At 40.2% G+C, this 18,842-nt stretch overlaps 1 protein-coding gene across 1 annotated transcript; it reads right to left on the bottom strand.

The window, feature by feature from the left end:
• Nucleotides 1-118: 118 nt before the first annotated feature.
• On the bottom strand, nt 119-2,468 carry LOC104243260 (staphylococcal-like nuclease CAN2). The gene is made up of 9 exons (XM_009798421.2): nt 2,115-2,468; nt 1,862-1,917; nt 1,605-1,719; nt 1,397-1,510; nt 1,129-1,316; nt 987-1,043; nt 736-895; nt 586-654; nt 119-513 (listed from the first exon to the last, which is right to left on the bottom strand). The coding sequence occupies exons 1-9, from the start codon at nt 2,259-2,261 to the stop codon at nt 409-411; spliced, it is 1,011 nt and encodes a 336-aa protein (XP_009796723.1). The 5' UTR covers nt 2,262-2,468; the 3' UTR covers nt 119-408.
• Between the last annotated feature and the right edge of the window lie 16,374 nt (nt 2,469-18,842).

Below are 18,842 nucleotides of genomic sequence, written 5' to 3'. Positions count from 1 at the left end.
TTCAATAAAGTGGGTAAATATGGGAGATTTTCTTCTTGTTTATCTAAGACTTTAAGGATAGATACTTGGTACATGTGCTATGGGGTCGCAACACCTGATAGAATAGTCGAGGCGAGAATGAGTTGACTAGGGCACAACTGTTGTTATAGAAAAAAAGTTCTGATGGTAATGCATAGACCTCAGAAGGAAATAATACATATACAACAAGGAATGTACAAGTATACGAATATTGCTTCCTTGGGGTTAAATACTTAAATTACTAGGGGCATGTAGCTTCTCCATTGCACCTCATCTACATCAACACAATTTAATCTGGTTCAAGCTTTGAATATAATGTTACTCTGGCTTCCTTATGCCTTGGCTTTGTTGGAGCTCTTATTTTTCAAGAAAAGTATATCTTTGTTGGATTCAAGAACGTTGATTTTCACGTTTCTGCTTCCTCCATTCCCATGGCATTTCAGGATTTCTGGCTGCCCACAAGCCGATTCGATTTGCTCGAGCTTCTTTCTCCCACTAAAGCCATGGAGGAAAAAACTTTAGAAACATTGCCTTGGTCGGTCTACAGCGACATGAATTCTCAGTTACCTTTTCTAACTCTGGACGCTTGTCATACGCAGTATAGTGCCAAGCCAAGCCCTTCTTCAGCATCACTTCCTATAAAAAAGGTCAAGTCAGGACTAAAAGACTCTTAATTGAGTAACTGGGAGAAGAAAGTGTTGTATCGGATTTCAGTACCTGCACAAATATGCCATTGCAGTATATATCTCCTACACAACGGCCATAGTGATCCTCCTCAAAAATTAAGACCCTTAAACTCTTGCCCTGAACAACTTTAGTTAGTTCTTCCTTGGCCTCTTTACCATATGGCATTGCGCTTTCTGGTGCATCTATTCCCCTGATTTCTTATTCATTCGTTATTACCAGTTTGATATATGCATATATACCAAAACTAATGAAAAGACTTTTCCAAGAAAGTGTCTTGATACCTTAATCTGATCCTATATTTTCGAGCAAGAACTCCCTCATTGTTCACTGGTATCACTCTGTTGACAAAAACTCAACTCAGAGAACTGAAAGTAATGAATGTATGAATGGAAAAACAAACGAAGCTATGCTTATGCAACTGACCGATATCCTGAATCTATGATTTGTTTGTGCAGTTCATCTGCTTTGGGATAATTCTTCTGAGCTCTTGCTTTTGATCTTTGGACTGCCGCAACTTGCACATCTCTTGGAAGACACGATGACTCTCTAGGATCTGTTGTACTTACATATACAGTTACTGTATCTCCATCTGCCACAGCCTTTGCATCCACCTAGCACATAAATACTAGGAGCATTGCACTTATTTGAAGATTCAGAGGTTTAACAAGTTTTGAGATTGTAAAATTCTTACAGGGAGAGTATGCAATTCGAACTTGAGTCCTTGTGGATGTGATGGAGGAGCACCGTCGCTGCTCAGTTCAACCAGGGAGTGAGGAAGAGGAAGACCATAGAAAGCCAGTAACCCCTGAAATCAATATCAAATCTATGACAGTCTAGCTAGACATTATTACAAGTTGGAAATTTTATGAGATTATTAGTATGTAGCGCCGAGTGACTACCTCAACATCTGCTTTCTGATGTCTTTTCAAGGTCTGAATGACAAGCCGTGAAGCATTTTCAGGTGTTTTAGGGGGAGGCTTTGTTTCTCTCCATGCGTCTGAAAGTTTCTTATACCTTCATTTTTCACCAAGAATGTACGTGTACTCAAAGCCAAGGAAAACAATCACACAAATGCAAAATAGATACACATAAATTAACAGCTAATATTGATAATTGGAGCTAGCTAGTACTACCAAATTGCTTAATGAAGTTTTACCAGTTAGCTTGAGCCTTCTTGGATGAGACAACATGCTTACTCAGTCCTTGAGGAACCTTGAGAAAACACAAACAAAGTTTATAATTTTATACAGGATCCAACTGAAACTGAACAACCCGGATCTTAAAATTGCTTGAAAATTGTGTTTTGGACCTCAATTCAGCAATTGGTAGAAGGACAATTCACATTCTTCAGAACAAAACAGAAAATTCAGGTTAAAGGAACAGTACAAGCAAACATAAATTAAAATTACCTGGGAGGTGATCTCAAAGTTGTAGAGATCGTGTGCTAGAGCTGAAACGCCGACGGTGGTATGTGTCACACCGTGATGGCCGAGGGAGTCAGAATCTGCTGAAGGTTTGCAGCAATGATCATACAAGAATCTTAGAGCGTTTCCCATTCTTGGGGATCTAAATTATTCCTTTTCGTAGATTCTGGGAGAGATATTTGAAGCACAAGAAGATGCAAAACAAGGGGGTGGGATTGGATTTAGCTTTTAGGTTAGAGGATAGGTAAGGAATCCTTCGTTGGATTGGAGCTGAAGAAAATTGAAGATCAAGTATAGGAACCAATCAGGCAAAACTTGGCAACGTAGTGAGTTGTGATTGGTTTAAGGATACGTAATATGTACACTTAAATCAATGAATATCTATCTGATCTGGCGCCTGACAGCTACTCTTGATACTTGTGGGTCAACGCCTCAACCGTACTTTACGTTCGCAACATTCCGTGTCCTACGCGTATATTGCATCTTTTTAACTTTAATTCTATAAATATTGTAAGTGCTGAAATATTTATACATCAAGTCGCATATAAGGTGGCTTTCCACAAAATCTTATCATTAATAATAATCAGTAACATGATAAAAATGATAACTAGACTAGTAAAACTATATAGATAGGTAAAAAAATTCTTCTATCATCATTGTTGTTTACCCTAAAAACGGATAACAATTGAATTTATACGTGGTTCTAACGACACGTGATTTTACTTGGCACAAACTGAAAAAATATATAAATTGATATTGAAATTGACTGCAAATAAAAGCAAACCGAAATAAACGTATAGCTTTGACCCTCGAGCTGGGCCTCCCTCGAACCAACGAATATTTTACTGGAAAATATGAACAGAGCAACAGAGTATTGAAAGCTTAAGAGAAAGGTAGTATATTACTTTGTATTGCGTGAATATGATGTCTTTTACAAATGATCATATCCCCTTTATATAGTAGGGGAGTCCTACCACTGTTGCAATTCTAAAATACAGTAAAAAATCCCATGATTAGCTTATCGGCCTCTTCTTGATACGTGCCGAGATTTCTGCCGTGATCCTCGTCCGATTGCGGATATTTCGGCTTTTCCATTCCTTATTGTTGCTTTTAGTGCTTAGATAAGTTTGTTTGTTTTGTAGCACGGGCGGATAGAAAGTGCTTTTTCCCGCAGTAGGGTAGGGAGAGAGCTTATTCCCTTCTTGTTCACCTTTCTTTTTCTTTACTTATTTTCTTTATTGAATGATTGGCTCAATAGCTTTCTTCCTTCAATTAGAAAAGGGGCTCAATTCACTTCTATGAAATGAAAGAGTTTCACGGGAATTGTCTTGATGTCTGATATTAAGGTAGTCTAATTCCAAACCAACTGCAGTACCTAAGCTATCCTTTAACACATTACCCATTCCATAAATAAGAGGCCCTTACAAGAAGTCCCTAGACTAGGTCGTCTCGGAAAGCTTCCCTCAATCTTGCTCGATCTCTATCCTGCTTGGCCTCGATCTTGGCCGATCTCGGTCTCGATCGATCTCTGGTGTACGAGATCGGCAATCTTTATATCATGGTCCGATATAACATGGGATCGAACCTTGGCCTGCCACGTTCCAGTCTCGATTAGTTATACGAAAAAGGGCAAGCCCGATTTTGACTGTACACAGATAGCCCCTCGTTTCTCGGAGAGAAGATGACGAGAAATGATATGAGCTTTTCCAATCCCATCTCGATGGGCCATGACGTAAACAACGAACTCGACCATGACGTTAGAGATAGGTGGATACTGAAATGCCCCATCGGTTTAGATACTGAGGCATTAAATGTCTTTTAGTTGTTGTCGGCCACTACCGATTCTGAACCGTCGCATACCTATAAAAACCCTAGCCTTTCCCATTCAAACTTTTTCACTCAAAGTCTTCTCTACCTTTGCTTTCATTCAATAAATCTCTCTGTTTCACAATCTTCACACCAAATTCCTTGAACCCTAATCAAACCGCGTACTATCCTCAATTCTTTCTTCTCTAGTTCATCAATGCCTAAAACTTCCAAAATCGTGCCGCAAAAGGAAATCGTTTCTTCTTCACGACCCGCCGGTGGTGAGGCTCTGGCAGAACCCCACCCTGAGGAATTCGTTTTGCTAAGGTGCCCAACCAATGCTGACTTCAAGCTCGAAAAGAATCCCGCGATACTGGGCCGATGTGAATCGGTCTCGAGATACATATGCACCATCACCCAAGCATCCTTAAAAAGGTGAAATAGGAGTGTAACTAGGTGGACAAGGACGTAGTGGTTCCTACTCCCGAGGAATCGATCACCACTCACGTGGAGGGGTATCTAAGTGTTTACACTTACCCCTTCACGATGGGTCCCTTAGACCCCATCATCTCACCTTTTGCAAGAGGTACGATGTCACCCTTGGCCAGATCCACCCTTCGTTCTAGACGATAGTCATTCTCCTCCGTTTCTTTACAAGCAAAATCGAGGGATGTCCCTTTACCCTCGATCACCTCATGCGCCTCTATAGTCCCTGACACTATCGAGGGGGACTGATTAAGCTTGTCCGTCGGGCCAATAGAGCCCTGTTCTCCAGCATAGACAAGTCTCGGGATCGAGTCTGGATGGGCCGATTTGTCCGAATAAAGACTTCGAACCTAATCCCTGCTGAAGATATGTCGTTCGCTGAGAAGTGGAACATGAAATGTATGTACACTTCACCTTGAATGTTCAATATGCTATTTTACTTCTTTCTTCCTTTGCTCATCCATATTTCGGTTATACAGTTGTGGACCAGATACCGGAACCAATTTCGGAACTTAAGCAATGGGTCGAGAGCTTAGTGTCACAAAGACCCTACTCCGAACGTGCTTGGATGGAGTTATCGAAGGGCCAGTGGGAGGCCCGTAATCATGGTAGGTTTCTTCCCTGGAATGGCTATTGCATATGCTCCTCCTTGAAATTACTCATCATTTTTCCTTTGTAGGTCTCGGGAAGGACTTTACAATGAGGCTACTATCTGGTGATGAAGAAGTCCTTCTCCAACCACCTGCTCCAAAGCATGCCCAGGAGAAGAAGAGGAAAGAGGCTCTGAGTTTCCCGGGCCCGGAGAAGAAAAGACCAACGAGGAGGTCTCGTAGGCCTAGGGGGCTACTGTCACTATGCCTTCAGACTCAATCCACCGATTAAGGGATGAGCCCGAAGAATAGGAGGAAGAAGACGACGACTAGTTGGTAGTCCATGCTAGGGCTGGTGCTTCGACACAAAAGCCCTCCAAATTGGAGGAAGCTGACGAAGGAGCTTCGGCCAAAGTTTCGGAGCTAGAAAAAGTCGATGCTGCTCCATCCCAAACTGAGGTGATTGAGGGAGGATCCAGAGGTGAGGCTTCTTGAATAGATGACAATGTCCCGAGGGACGACCTCAGAGTGATTGATATCCCTGAGTCCCCTCAATTTTCAGATGCCATGATCCACGAGGCTGCCAACTTGGTAGGTCGCTCTGGCGAAGGTCCTCAAAGGGCAGTTGACATCCACAGCTACCTGGATGGGGTGAAGTTCGAAGCCTTGGGAGATGTCACTGGGATTGGTGACCTATTGGTGCCGAGGAAAACACCGTCATCAGACGTTGCTGGGTCTTCATCGATCTCGAAACTAGTAAATCGATTCCCGGCCCCCAATGTTAACCCTAATCATAGGCGTACCATAGTGCTTATTGTCTTAGAGGATGCCCGAGTCTTCTTTCCCCCTACGTGGGGATTGCTAGCTACTTGAGATGCTTGGTGACCGAAAAGGACCAAGCTACGATAGATGCGGTGGGAGCCGCCTGCCTATTCAATGAGGCCCAGCATGCTCTGAATCAGGTAACTTCGAGGTCCATTCCGTTATCTTTTTTTTAAACTTTAAGTTATGGATAACTCTAACATTTTCTTTCTTATTCGTAGGCTTCAGTGTTGCATCACGAGGCCTTCCTTCAAATCCGAGAGGAGCGCAAGGCTGAGGTTCGAGACCTCGCTTAGAAAAACAGTACCTACAAGCTTCTCAGTGAGAAGCTTTAGGAAGATTTGCTGACGACTCGAGATGAGCATGCTGAGATAGCCGAGCAGGTATTCCGGGTGCTTCACAATAGTGAATATGAGTTGGAGATAAAAACTAACGATCCGATTCTATAGGTCCAATAGGGGCTCGAACAGATCAAGGATCTTTAGAGACAAATAGATGCAATAGAAGCCGAAGCTAAAAAGTTCAAGGGGTGTATAGACATTTTATCTTCACAAAAGGAGGCTGTCCAAGAAGAGCTGGAGTTGACTGAGTCTCAGCTTCGGGCTGCAAGGGAGAAAACCTCGGCACATGCCATAAAAATCGAGGAGCTACAGTCCCGATTGGATTCGGCCATCTCCGATAAGGTGAATTTGGCCAACGAACTCGAGAGGGCCAAATTTGAGGTGGCCAAGGCCAACACTAAAGTTGATGCTAAGGTGGCCCAATTTAAGGTCGACGTCGAGGCCATTCAGGCGAAGGCCAGGAGTATGGTGGATCATGTGAAATGGCAAGCTCGAAGGGAAGCCCTCGAGGAAGTTCAGGCTCAAGGTTTCGATATTGGGGCCGAACTCGAGACTGCCAAAGCAGAGGAGACCAGAGTGCCTAGAGGTTGGCCTTTCTTGAGGAAGACTCTGAGAGCCTAAATGGATCCGAAGATGTGGAAGATCCCGAGAATGGAGATGCCGCCTCCGACGAAGACTGGGCTACTTAGGCTTTTAAATAGTTTTTGTATTTCTGTTGAGGCCGTTTCAGCCTTTGTAAAGAACTTCCATCAGGCCGTGTTGCCCTTGTAAGAGGTTTTGATGAATATATAAAACTTTTTTCCCTTACATGCCTTCTGAGTCTATTGTCTTTTTGTTGATTTGTACAAAGGTTAGAGCGCCTTAGCATAAAATTATGAAGTTGTATTCGAAGGTCCAAGGTCGAGATGGTAATGACTGATAGTAAGTACTGCCCTCGACCGTTTTTGAACGATAATCCCTGAGCGAATGTTCGAACTCAAATTATGGTAGCCCTTAAGCTTAATACTTAGTCCTAGATTCGGGGTAATAATTCGATCTTGAATCGAGGCGGCCCTTGGGCTTGATAGATAGTCCCCGAGTGAGGATTTCCTCGAAATCGACTTAAGGTAGACCTTAGGCTTTATGGTCGAGTGAGGACTTGCTCGAACTCGAAATAAGGTAGCCCTTAGGCTTTCTAGTTGAGTGAGGATGATCTCTCGAACTCGAAGTAAAAGTAGCCCTTAGACCTTTATATTTTTGCTTTCTTTTGTGTCTTTTTCGAGGCCATTTTGGCCATTGTAAATTTTGTATTTGGCCAATCTGGCCTTTGTAAAAAGAACGTTTATGTACATATATAAGGCTTTTTACCTTTATCGTCTCTCAAATTTTTTCCTTTGCTTTATCATTCGTATTTACAAAGGTTGGAATGCCTTAGCATGAAATAATAAGGTGTGTTCGAGGGTTCGAACAAAACCTTGCTTTATTGCCTTTCTGGGTTAAGGTGTTATCGGGGTTCGAAGTTACCAAAGTTTTCTCCCAAAAATATCTTAAGTTTAAGACTCTACCGAGGGTAGCCTTTAGAACCGGTTGTGAGAGAATTTTTTCTTTTTTGAAGGCCTATTTTTGTTACGGATTTTGGATCTCCGAACCGTGTTAAACTGGCCGTAGCCTTTTAGCTCGGGTGTAGCCAAGTGAGCTTGCTTAACATAACAGTCCCCGAGTGGGTATGGCCGTGGCCTTTAAAATTTGGGGGTTGCCTGATATGTCTTACATCCCCGATATTTTGATAGCTCAATCTATTTCGAAGTTGGTTTCCAAATGACAGTCCCCGAGTGAGGGAGTGATCATCCAAACTTTGATTATAATCGGCCCTTGAGCCCATTTTATTAAAAGATCGAAAGTACGGGATTGTAATGTGGAAATTTTTCCAAGATATAAGATAGTTGCAAAGAAAGTACTTCTCTTTATTATTGTCAAAAATAGTCACACATGCGTACATGTTTTATGTCAGAGCTCGAGCAATCTACGTTGGCACGGTTCGTTTTGAACGTTTGACCCTTACAGTAAATCCTACCTATCGAGACCCTTCCATTTCGAAATAATTTCCTTCCTAGAACAATTCGATATCCGAGGGTAATCCCCCTAGTATTCGAGGTTGATTGTAAAGAAATCTCGGATACTGTGAACATAGTTTTTGATATCGATTCATCAGCCTTTGATTCTAAGTTAGCACAATCCATTATTGCCTCATTAAAAACCTCGCCAAAGGAAAAAAGAGTGCAACGTGTGCTTTCACACCTAAACTTCATGTCAATAAATCCATCGTTGTTTCTTGTTGACCACCTACAAGTGTTAATTTAAAACAAAAGGAAATAGAAAAGGGTCGTACCTTAGCAATAATATCGTTTTAGGTAAGATACATTCCAATTGCTCGGTAGTTGTCCCCCATTCATCGTTCTGAGCTTGTAGGATCCTTTTCCGGTAACTTCGAGAATCTGGATGGTCCTTCCTAGTTTGGGCCCAATTTCCCTTCGTTCGGATTTCGAGTGTTGAGGGTGACTTTCCTTAGTACCAAGTCCCTGATGCTGAAATATTAAAGATTGTCTCTTCGATTGTAGTATCTCGCGATCCGTTGTTTTTGGGCGGCCAATCGGACAAGGGCAGCTTCACATCTTTCATCTAGTAATTCTAGGCTCATATTCATAGCCTCGTTATTTGACTATTCTGTCACATATCGGAACCTGGTGCTTGGTTCTCCGATCTCGACCCGTATCAGAGCTTCGGCGCTATAAAATAATGAGAATGGGGTAGCCCTGGCACTAGACGTCAATGTTGTATGGTATGCCCAAAGAACCTCGAGTACAATTTCCTTTCACTTTCCTTTTGCGTCGGTTAGCCTCTCCTTAAAATTTTGAATAATGGTTTTGTTGGTCGATTCGGCTTGTTCATTTCTGCTGGGATGATAAGGTGTTGATAGTATTCTTTCAATTTTATGATCTTCGAGAAATTTAGTCACCTTGCTGCCGATGAACTGCTTCCCATTATCGCATACAATTTCGGATGACATCCCAAATTGACATATGATGTGATCCCAAATGAAGTCGATGACTTCCTTCTCTTTGACTTTCTCGAAAGCCTATGCTTCAACCTACTTAGAGAAATAATAAGTCATAAATAAAATAAATTGAGCTTTACCTGGGTCCCATCAAAGAGGGCCAACAATGTCTATTCCCCACTTCATGAACGACCATGAGGACAAGACCGAATGGATTAGCTCCCCAGGTTGATGAATCATCGGTGCATGTCTTTGGCACTTGTCGCATCTTTGAACAAACTCATTCGCATCTTTCTCCATGTTTACAATTAGTATCTGGCTCTGATTATTTTGTGGACCAATGATTCGGCATCGGAATGATTTCCGCAAGTGCCCTCGTGGACTTCCCTTAGAACATATTCGGTATTCCCTGGTCCCAAACATATTGCTAATAGGCCATCGAACATCCTTCTAAACAAGGTCCCATCTTCGAACAAGGTGAATCATGCTGCCTTTGTATGCAGGGCTCTCGATTCTTTTGAGTTGAGGGAAGCTTTCCATTCTTCAAATACTCTATGTATTTGTTTCTCCAATCCCAAGTCAAACTTGTGGAGTTTATCTTGGCATGGCCTTCCTCGACTACTGACCTCATGAGTTGTACGCCAGCCCTCGAATTGAGTTCGTTGTCTTCGATCGATGACCCTAGGTTTGCGAGGGAATCGGCTTTGCTATTTTGATCTCGAGGCACATGTTGCAAAGTCCATTCCTTGAATCGGTGTAAAGTTACTTATAGCTTGTCCAAGTATCTTTGCATTCGTTCATCTCGAACTTCAAAGGTTCCGTTAACCTTGTTCTTCTCGGACCAGGACTCCACTTACCGCTATCTCTGATACTTCCAGATACAAGTAAAGTTGTTCACCTGCCCTCGACGTGTGAAGTAGCGGTGGGCTCGATAAGCACCGTTTAAGCTCCTCCAAGGCCTGCTGGCATTCCGGGGTCCATGTGAAGTTATTCTTTTTCTTCAACAATGAAATAATCGATGGATCTTATCAGAGGACCTCGAGATGAATCGCCCCAGGGAGGCTATGCGCCCCGTTAACCTCTGCACCGCCTTTACGTTGTCTACTACCGTGATATCCTCGATAGCTTTTATTTTGTCGGGGTTGATCTCGATTTATCGATTGGATACCATGAAGGTGAGAAATTTTCCAGAGCCGATCCTAAATACGCATTTTATGGGGTTGAGCTTCATGTTGTATTTTTTCAGTGTACCGAAAGTTTCCTGCAAATGCTTTAAATGGTCCTCTGCTCGCAGGGACTTAACTAGCATGTCATCAATATAAACTTCCATAGATTTACCTATTTGTTCTTTGAACATTCGGTTTATTAGGCGTTGATAAGTTGCACCAACATTTTTAAATCCAAATGGCATTACATTATAGCAGTAGGTCCTATACTTAGTGATGAATGAGGTTTTTTCCTGGTCTTTTGGGTTCATCTATATTTGTTTGTACCCGGAATAGGCATCGAGAAAACTAATGATCTCGTGGCCGGCCGTAGCATCGATCATGCGATCGATATTAGGCAAAGGAAAAGAATCCTTGGGGCATGCTTTATTTAAGTCTTTGTAATTTACACATATTCTAAGTTTGTTCCCCTTTTTAGGGACTACCATTGCGTTTGCTAACCATTCGGGATACTTTACCTCCTGGATGGACCCTATTTTGAGAAGTTTGGTTACCTCGTCTTTGATGAAAGCGTGTTTGACCTCGGATTGGGGTCTTTCACTGGATAGAACTTCGGGTCCAGGCTTAGTTTATGGGTGGTGATTTCCGGTGGGATCCTTGTCATATCGAGATGGGACCAAGCAAAGCAATCCATATTAGTTTTAAGGAATTGAATAAGTTTCCCCTGAGCTTGGGGGCTAGCCCCGTGCCCAGGTATACCTTTCGTTCAGGCTGGTGTTTGATCAGTATGATTTGTTCCAGCTCTTCGACCATTGACTTGGTGGCGTCGGAATCATCGGGGACTATGAAAGGTCGAGGAACCCCATAGTCGTCATCCTCATCAGTCCCCTGCTTCTCTGATTGGGTCGAGGCCGGTGCCTATGGTTTCTATTTGACTTCCTATTTTCCCTTCAAATTTGGCCCCTTCATTGATGAGAGTGCCGATATTGGCATTACTTTGTCGACGACAAACATTTCCTTGGAGGCGGATTGCTCCCCGTAGACCATTTTGACTCCCTCTACCGTCGGGAACTTTAGAACTTGGTAAAGGGTCGAGGGCACCGCCCTCATGTTGTGGATCCATGGCCTCCCGAATAGGGAGTTATACCTTATATCGCCCTCGATCATATGAAACTTTGCCTTTTGGACGGTCCTAGCCACGTTCACTAGCAAAGTTATTTTGCCTTTGGTGGTTTTACACGCCATGTTGAAGTCGTTTAGCACTCGGGCCGCAAGCACAACCTGATCCTGCAGGCCGAGCTGTTCTACGACCCTCGATCGAATAATGTTGGCCGAGCTACCTGGATCAATTAAAACACGTTTAATTTGAGTCTTATTCATAAGTACGGATACTACCAAGGCGTCATTATAGGGTTGTGCGATCCCCTCTACATCCTCGGTATTGAAAGACAAGGTTCCTTCTGGTATGTAATCCCGAGTTTGCTTTTCCCTTGTGATCGACACCTTGGTGCATTTTAATACTGGTCCTTGAGGAATATCGACCCCTCCAACAATCATGCGAATCACGTGTAGTGGCTCTTTTTGCTTGTTCTATCTGTTTGAATCTCTGTTCTTGAAGTGATTCTTGGCCCGATCGCTTAAGAATTACGAAGGTGCCCCTCATTGAATAACCGATCTACTTCCTCCCTTAGCTGCCTGTAATATTCTATTCTATGGCCATGGTTCCATGATACTTGCACATTTGGTTTGGATTTCTCTAGGCTAGACCGGTTTACAGAGGTCGAGGCCACCTAGTATCTTTGATACGTCCGATGGCTGATGCGATGGTGGATGCATCAATTTTGAAGTTATATTTCTGATAGTCGCGGTGCTTCTTTGGGTCTGGAATCCCTATTGAAACCATTCTTGCTCACGAGCCCTGACCTCGATCGTTTCTCCTTTCACCTCGAACAAGGTAGTGCCCAGGCCTGTTGCCTCTCCGATCTTCGTTGTATGGCTGGTAGTGATCCCTGCTCGATCGTGGCTCTCGGTCAATGTCCCTTTTGACTTTGTCGACGGGCCTGATAGGATAAACAAACCCGGAAAGAGTCCTCAGCTGATCATCTCTGACCGTAATCTTTGATTAGTACCGATTATACACATCGGCCCAAGTGACAGCTGGGTATTCGATCAAGTTCTGGTTTAGTTGTCGTGAAGCCATCGAGTTTCATACATTTAATCCTTGGGCGAATGCCTAAACGACCCAATCAACGGTGACCGATGGTAGATCCATAGGTTCCATTTGGAATCAAAACACAAACTATCTGAGCATCTCGTTATCTTTCTGCCTTACCTTGAAGAGGTCCGACTTCCTAATCTCGACCTTTATAGCTCCAGCGTGTGCTTTGACGAAGGAATCTGCAAGCATAGCAAAAGAATCAATGGAGTTGGGTGGCAAGTTATGGTACCATATCATCGCTCCTTTCAACAGGGTCTCCCTAAATTTCTTCAACAATACGGACTCGATCTTATCGTCCTCTAGATCATTTCCCTTAATTGCACATGTGTAAGAAGTGACATGCTCGTTGGGTTCGGTCGTTCCATTATACTTGAGAATTTCTGGCATGCAAAATGTCTTGGGAATTGGTTTAGGAGACACGCTCAGGGGGAAAGGTTTTTGCACGAACTTCTTTGAATCCAAACCCTTCAAAATCGGTGGTGCCCCCTAAATTTGATCAACCCTGGAATTATAGGTTTCCACCTTTTTGTCATTTACTTCAATTTTCTTCTCCTCCAATTCAATCCGTATTGTTAGTTCCTCTAGCATCTTCATGATTGCGGGATCATTCCCTGATTCATCTCCATTTGATCTCTTTGGCACCGATTCGACCCTACAAACAACTTCCTATGATGGCTCGGGCTCAATCATGCTCGGTGCATGGTTGTGATTTTGGAGTTGTGCTATTGCATCTTGTTGAGCCTGCAACATTTCGAATATCACTCGAAGGCTGATCCCGCCTTCTTCACCACCCTGTGCGTTCTAACATGCTAATAGAACGTCTCAACGGATGCTACTCTTAGGATCGACGGCCAAATTTCCATTGATGACAACATGGGAACTTATGTCGATTGGGTCTACGATCGAGATTCCATCGAGGTCAACTGGAGGTACTTCATTCCTTGGGGCTGCTATGTTGTCATTTTCGCCATGGAGACCAAGACCATTATCTGTGTGTGTGGGTGCTGCTTGAGAGTTTGACATGCTGATCCTGGAATCAAAGGTACTTACAAGAACAAGTATAAAATAGAGTGTGCCACGAAAGCTAGTACCAGGCAATCACTATTATCCTTAGCCCCACGGTCGATACCAAACCGTTTACCCTAAAAATGGATAACAATTGAATTTATACGTGGTTTTAAGGACGTGATTTTACTTGGCACAAACTGAGAAAATATGTAAATTGATATTGAAATTGACTGCAAATAAAAGTAAACCGAAATAAACGTATAGCTTTGGCCCTCGATCTGGGTCGCCCTCGAACCAAAGAATATTCTACTGGAAAATATGAACAGAGCAATAGAGTATTGAAAGCCTAAGAGTAAGGTAGTATATTGCTTGGTATTACGTGAATATGATGCCCTTTACAAATGATCAGATCCCCTTTATATAGTAGGAGAATCCTACCACTGTTACAATTCTAAATACAACAAGAAATCCCATGATTAGCTAATTACTCGGCCTCTTCTTGATACGTGCCGAGATTTTCGCCGTGATCTTCGTCCGATCGCGGATATTTCGGCTTTTCGTTATTCGGCTCGGAAAGCTTCCCTCGATCTTGCTCCATCTCTATCCTCCTCGATCTTGGCCGATCTCGGTCTCGATCGATCTCTGGTGCATGAGATCGGCAATCTTTATATCATGGTCCGATATAACATGAAGTCGAACCTTGGCTTGCCACGTTCCAGTCTCGATTAGTTATGCGAAAAAGGGCAAGCCCGATTTTGACCGTACACAATTGTATAGGTGTTAATTTTTTTTTCTTTTCGCTTTTATTTTCAATGAAAATAATTTTTAAAAAATATTATTAAGCTACACCTTTTACCTTACCTCCCTAAAAGTAAAGCACTTTAAAATACTTCCTTGCCGACCATATTAGGCATCGAATTTAAGTTGAAGCCAAACAGCCCCAAAAATTAGTTGACTTTTAATAGACAACACAAAACGTATGTATAGGTCGTCTTCATTGCATTGGATCCACCGTCGGCATCATGCAGTGCTAACGTTCCAAGGAATTTAAAAGCATCATATAGTTAAACAATTTATATAATATCTGTTTTCCCCCGCAATCACCAATAAAACAGACAAAAGGATTCAAAACCAATGACAACACCTTCAAAGACGGCCCTATGATTTTTGTCGAGGGAAAATTTTCATTCTTATATCATATAGGAAACTATATTATCAAATATGTTCATAGTTTGCATATTACCCTTCATGCTAATAGTATTCCTACAAAATATAGACAATACATTAAATAAACAATTATTATAGCTGTAGGATTCCTTATTTAGGCGCGTTAAAATTGGGGAATTAAATATTCTTTAAGATCTTCCACAACGCAGATCACGCACATTCATAATTATTGTCGGCTTCACTCTGATCTTTCACAATGCAGATCAAGATTCTCCATACTCTGTTTTTGCGATACACTCTGTTTCCAGAATTTTCTCTACATCTCTTTCTATCTCTCAATCCCAAATTTCAGTAATACAAAACAAAGGAAAAGAGAGAAGCAATTCCACCATTGACAACCATTAAAAAGCTTGAAAACTTTGAATTCAAATTTGGGTTTTCAAAAATCATTATTTGTTTAGATTGAATGTTGTTGAAAATAATTGGGAATATGTTTTGGAGTTTATATCTCAATTTTGAGGGGATTTGGTGAAGATTAGACTTGATTTTGACTGAATTTCAGATTGAAACTCGAAGAAGAAGAAGAAGAAGACGTATATTACAGAAATTGTAGAAAAAATGTAGATAAATTAAAGAAAAATTGTAGACTATTGTTTATTTATTTTTCTTTTATTCATTTACCTATTGTATGAAAGTTGAACAACATTGTATAAAAATTGTATTTAAGTAGATGATTTAGTACTGTTTTGGATAAAAATATGTATAAAAAATGTGAAACATACATTCAAGGGGAAGCATGTCGAGTCCAAATATGTACCAGTTTGTTGATATTTTGTAGATAAATTATAGATTATTTATATTCTGATTGTAGATGCTTTATATTCTGTTTTCACAAATAAAAAATGACTAAAACCTCTACAAGTCTTCTGAAAAAATACAATTATGTCAAAAACTCAATTATGCTACAATTGAATAGGAATTGGGATATTAAAATTCAATGTACCCACTTTGTAGATATTTTATAGATAAATTATAAATTATTTGTATTATGATTGTAGATGGTTTGTTTTCTGTTTTTACAAATCAAAAACAACTAAAACTTCTACAAATCTTCTGCAAAAAATGTAATTATGTCAAAAATTTCGATTATGCTACAATTCTATGATTCTCCTATATGATCTTGTTACTCTTTATGAAACTGCTATGTTAAATATGGAATCCAAAAAAATATGCTGAAGGGATAGATCTTCCTAAGAAATTTTGTAGATAATTTGTAGAAACATTGAAATTCTGTATTTTCATATTAATTTTTCAAATAATATGTAGTTTTGTTGTAGATTAAATGTAGAAAACAAGCCATTATAAGTCTTATTTGACTCATTCCTCACATTCAACCTATTCTACAAATTCACGCCTCTATAAATACAATATAACTATATTTTCTTGAATTTAAAGGTATAACAATATATATAACTTAAAAAACATCTTCTCCTCTGCACAAGTTAGCTCCAAAATAGACGAAGTGGAATAACAGGCTCCCATCAAAACTTTTAATACAAAACACAAAGCTCAAAAATAAATAAATAACAGTCTACAATTTTTCTACAATTTCTGCAATATAATGTATGTCATGTCTTCTTCTTCTTCTTTTTCGGGTTTCAATCTGAAATTCAGCCAAAACCAAGTCTAATCTTTACCAAAACCCCTCAAAATTGAGATATAAACTCCAAATCACATTCCCAATTATTTACAACAACACCCAATCCAAATAAATAATGATTTTTGAAAACCCAAAATAGAATTCAAAGCTTCAAAGGTTTTTAATGGCTGTCAATGATGGAATTGCTGCTCTCTTTTCCTTTTCTTTTATATTACTGAAATTTGGGATTGCGAGATAGAGAGAGACGTAGAGAGAATTCTCAATTCTTTGCAACAATATCCAATCCAAATAAACAATGTTTTTTGAAAACCCAAATTCAAATTCAAAGCTTTGGCTATGGAAGAAATAATGGGATTTTGATACAGAAATCGTGGGTGTGGGAGGGAAACATGGGTGAAGGTGTGAGAATTGGAGAGAGAAACATGGGAGGAGTGGTATTAGAAGGAATATACGGTACCATTAAATTAGGAGTGTAATTAATACCCTTAAAAACCACTAATGGTATATAATTGGTAATTAGGTATACTAATATAATTATATCAAACCTTAAACATTGAGGGTAATATAGTTTCATATATGGCATAGGAATGTAAAAATTGCTTTGTGGAGTCATCCTAAATTCTGGATAATGTTTATTTGGGTTTAAGGAGCTTGAAGCGAAGATGTGGGGGTAGACATGTAATTTTTGACAATTCCCAAGATTTTTTATACATTTTTAGCATAAATATTTAATTTAGGTCTATGATAGTTATTTCAACTATTTTTGACTCTTTTACTTTATTATATCACAAAAAATAAAAATAAAAATAAATAAATAATATTTTCTTTATTTAGCTAATTGATATTTTATTTAGTTACTTTTAATTTATCCACCATTCATAAAATTAAAAAATACAAATAGTTTCACTTCTAGTATTTAATTTTATTTTAATAACTTATTTTAATTAAGATTGGTTATTATATTTTATAAATACATTATGTTGCTTAGTCTTCCTACCCCAAGGTTAAAACCCAATAAGACATGGTCCAACCCAATTTACTAAATTCAAGCTTATATCTATTCCCCGTTTGATCTAAGGCAATTCGCTAAAACAAAAAGACCTACACCCTATGAGATATTCTTCATCTTCAACCTTAAGCCATCGGACCAATCAATCAACACCCCTAAATAGCGGACACCACCCAAAAGAGGAAAGGAGCCGCCTCACCCCTCTCTGAATTCCTCCATCCTAAGAGCAAATAGCAGGAGCCGTCCAAACCCTCATTGCTTCAGCCATGGAAACCACCCAAAAGTCACTTTCTTCACCAAGCAAACTCCAAACTTCAGCTGAATAATCCACCCCAAAATCGCAACAAAACAACCTGTGATCGCAGCTAGGAAGAGCAGCGAAAATTAGCTGCAAAACAGTCCAAATTGCTGCTCCCTTTTCCACCCAAAATCAACACCAAAACACCACCTCAAACCACCCCAAATGCGCTCTGTTTTCTGCTAAAAAAATACCCAAAACCCAGCAAAATCCAATTCAAAAATAGCCAGAAACGCAGTTGGAAATCACCCAGCCAAACAAGTTCAAAATCAGTCCAAACTCAGTTCTGAAACCATCTTTAAAGTGAGGCGATGTTCGAGTTCGCCGGTCCGAGGTTCCGGCGATGTCGTTTGAAGTTTTCGATCTAGTTTCGGTCAAAGTTTTCAACTTTCTCGGTTCGAGCTCATCGGCCGTTAATTTTAGATGCTGTAAATTTTAATCAAATGAAAGAACTTTATTTCACTCAAAGGTTTATTTTCTTCACCTTACTCTATGAACTTCTATCTTAATTGCTGTTGCTCATTAGTTAGACATTTTCTTTTATGATTTGTTAAAATATTATTTTTCTGGTTATTCTCCTTCAATTGCTTTGTTTGTTCTTTTGATTTACTTAGTGTATTTGAAGCTAGAGTTTTATTCTCTGTTGAATGGAAAAAACTTAAACCCATCTCTAAATCTTTATTTGTTTGACAAAGATCATTGAAAGGAATCTTGGAAAATGTTTGTTGCTCCTTCTTTGTTTAAGTGTTGTCTCAAATGTAGTGACTGCTTCTGCTCCACCAACTTGTCCTGCTGATATTGGTAGTGATTGTGGAAGTGATTCAGGGATTGGAAATATTAGCCAAAATTTACAACATAGCATAAGAGTGCTAAGTGAAAATTGCTAATGGTATTTAAGGAGTAAGATTTCCAATACTGAGTTACAGACTGCCTATTTAAATGTCGTGCATTCTTGCAACTTATTTGTTTGTAGCTTAGTAGTCTTATATCTTTATATCACCGCTACTGCAACCCATGAACATTCGCTTAGTTTGTTTTAGACACGTTTAAATAAATTATCGTGATTATGTGTATGGTTCTCGTGGCATAGTCATGATACATAATCTCC

This window comes from Nicotiana sylvestris, chromosome 3, assembly GCF_000393655.2.
Source record: "Nicotiana sylvestris chromosome 3, ASM39365v2, whole genome shotgun sequence".
In the NCBI taxonomy this organism is placed as follows: Eukaryota; Viridiplantae; Streptophyta; class Magnoliopsida; order Solanales; family Solanaceae; genus Nicotiana; species Nicotiana sylvestris.
The sequence above is the reverse complement of the archived record's forward strand: the minus strand, read 5'-3'. Positions and strand labels throughout refer to the sequence as shown.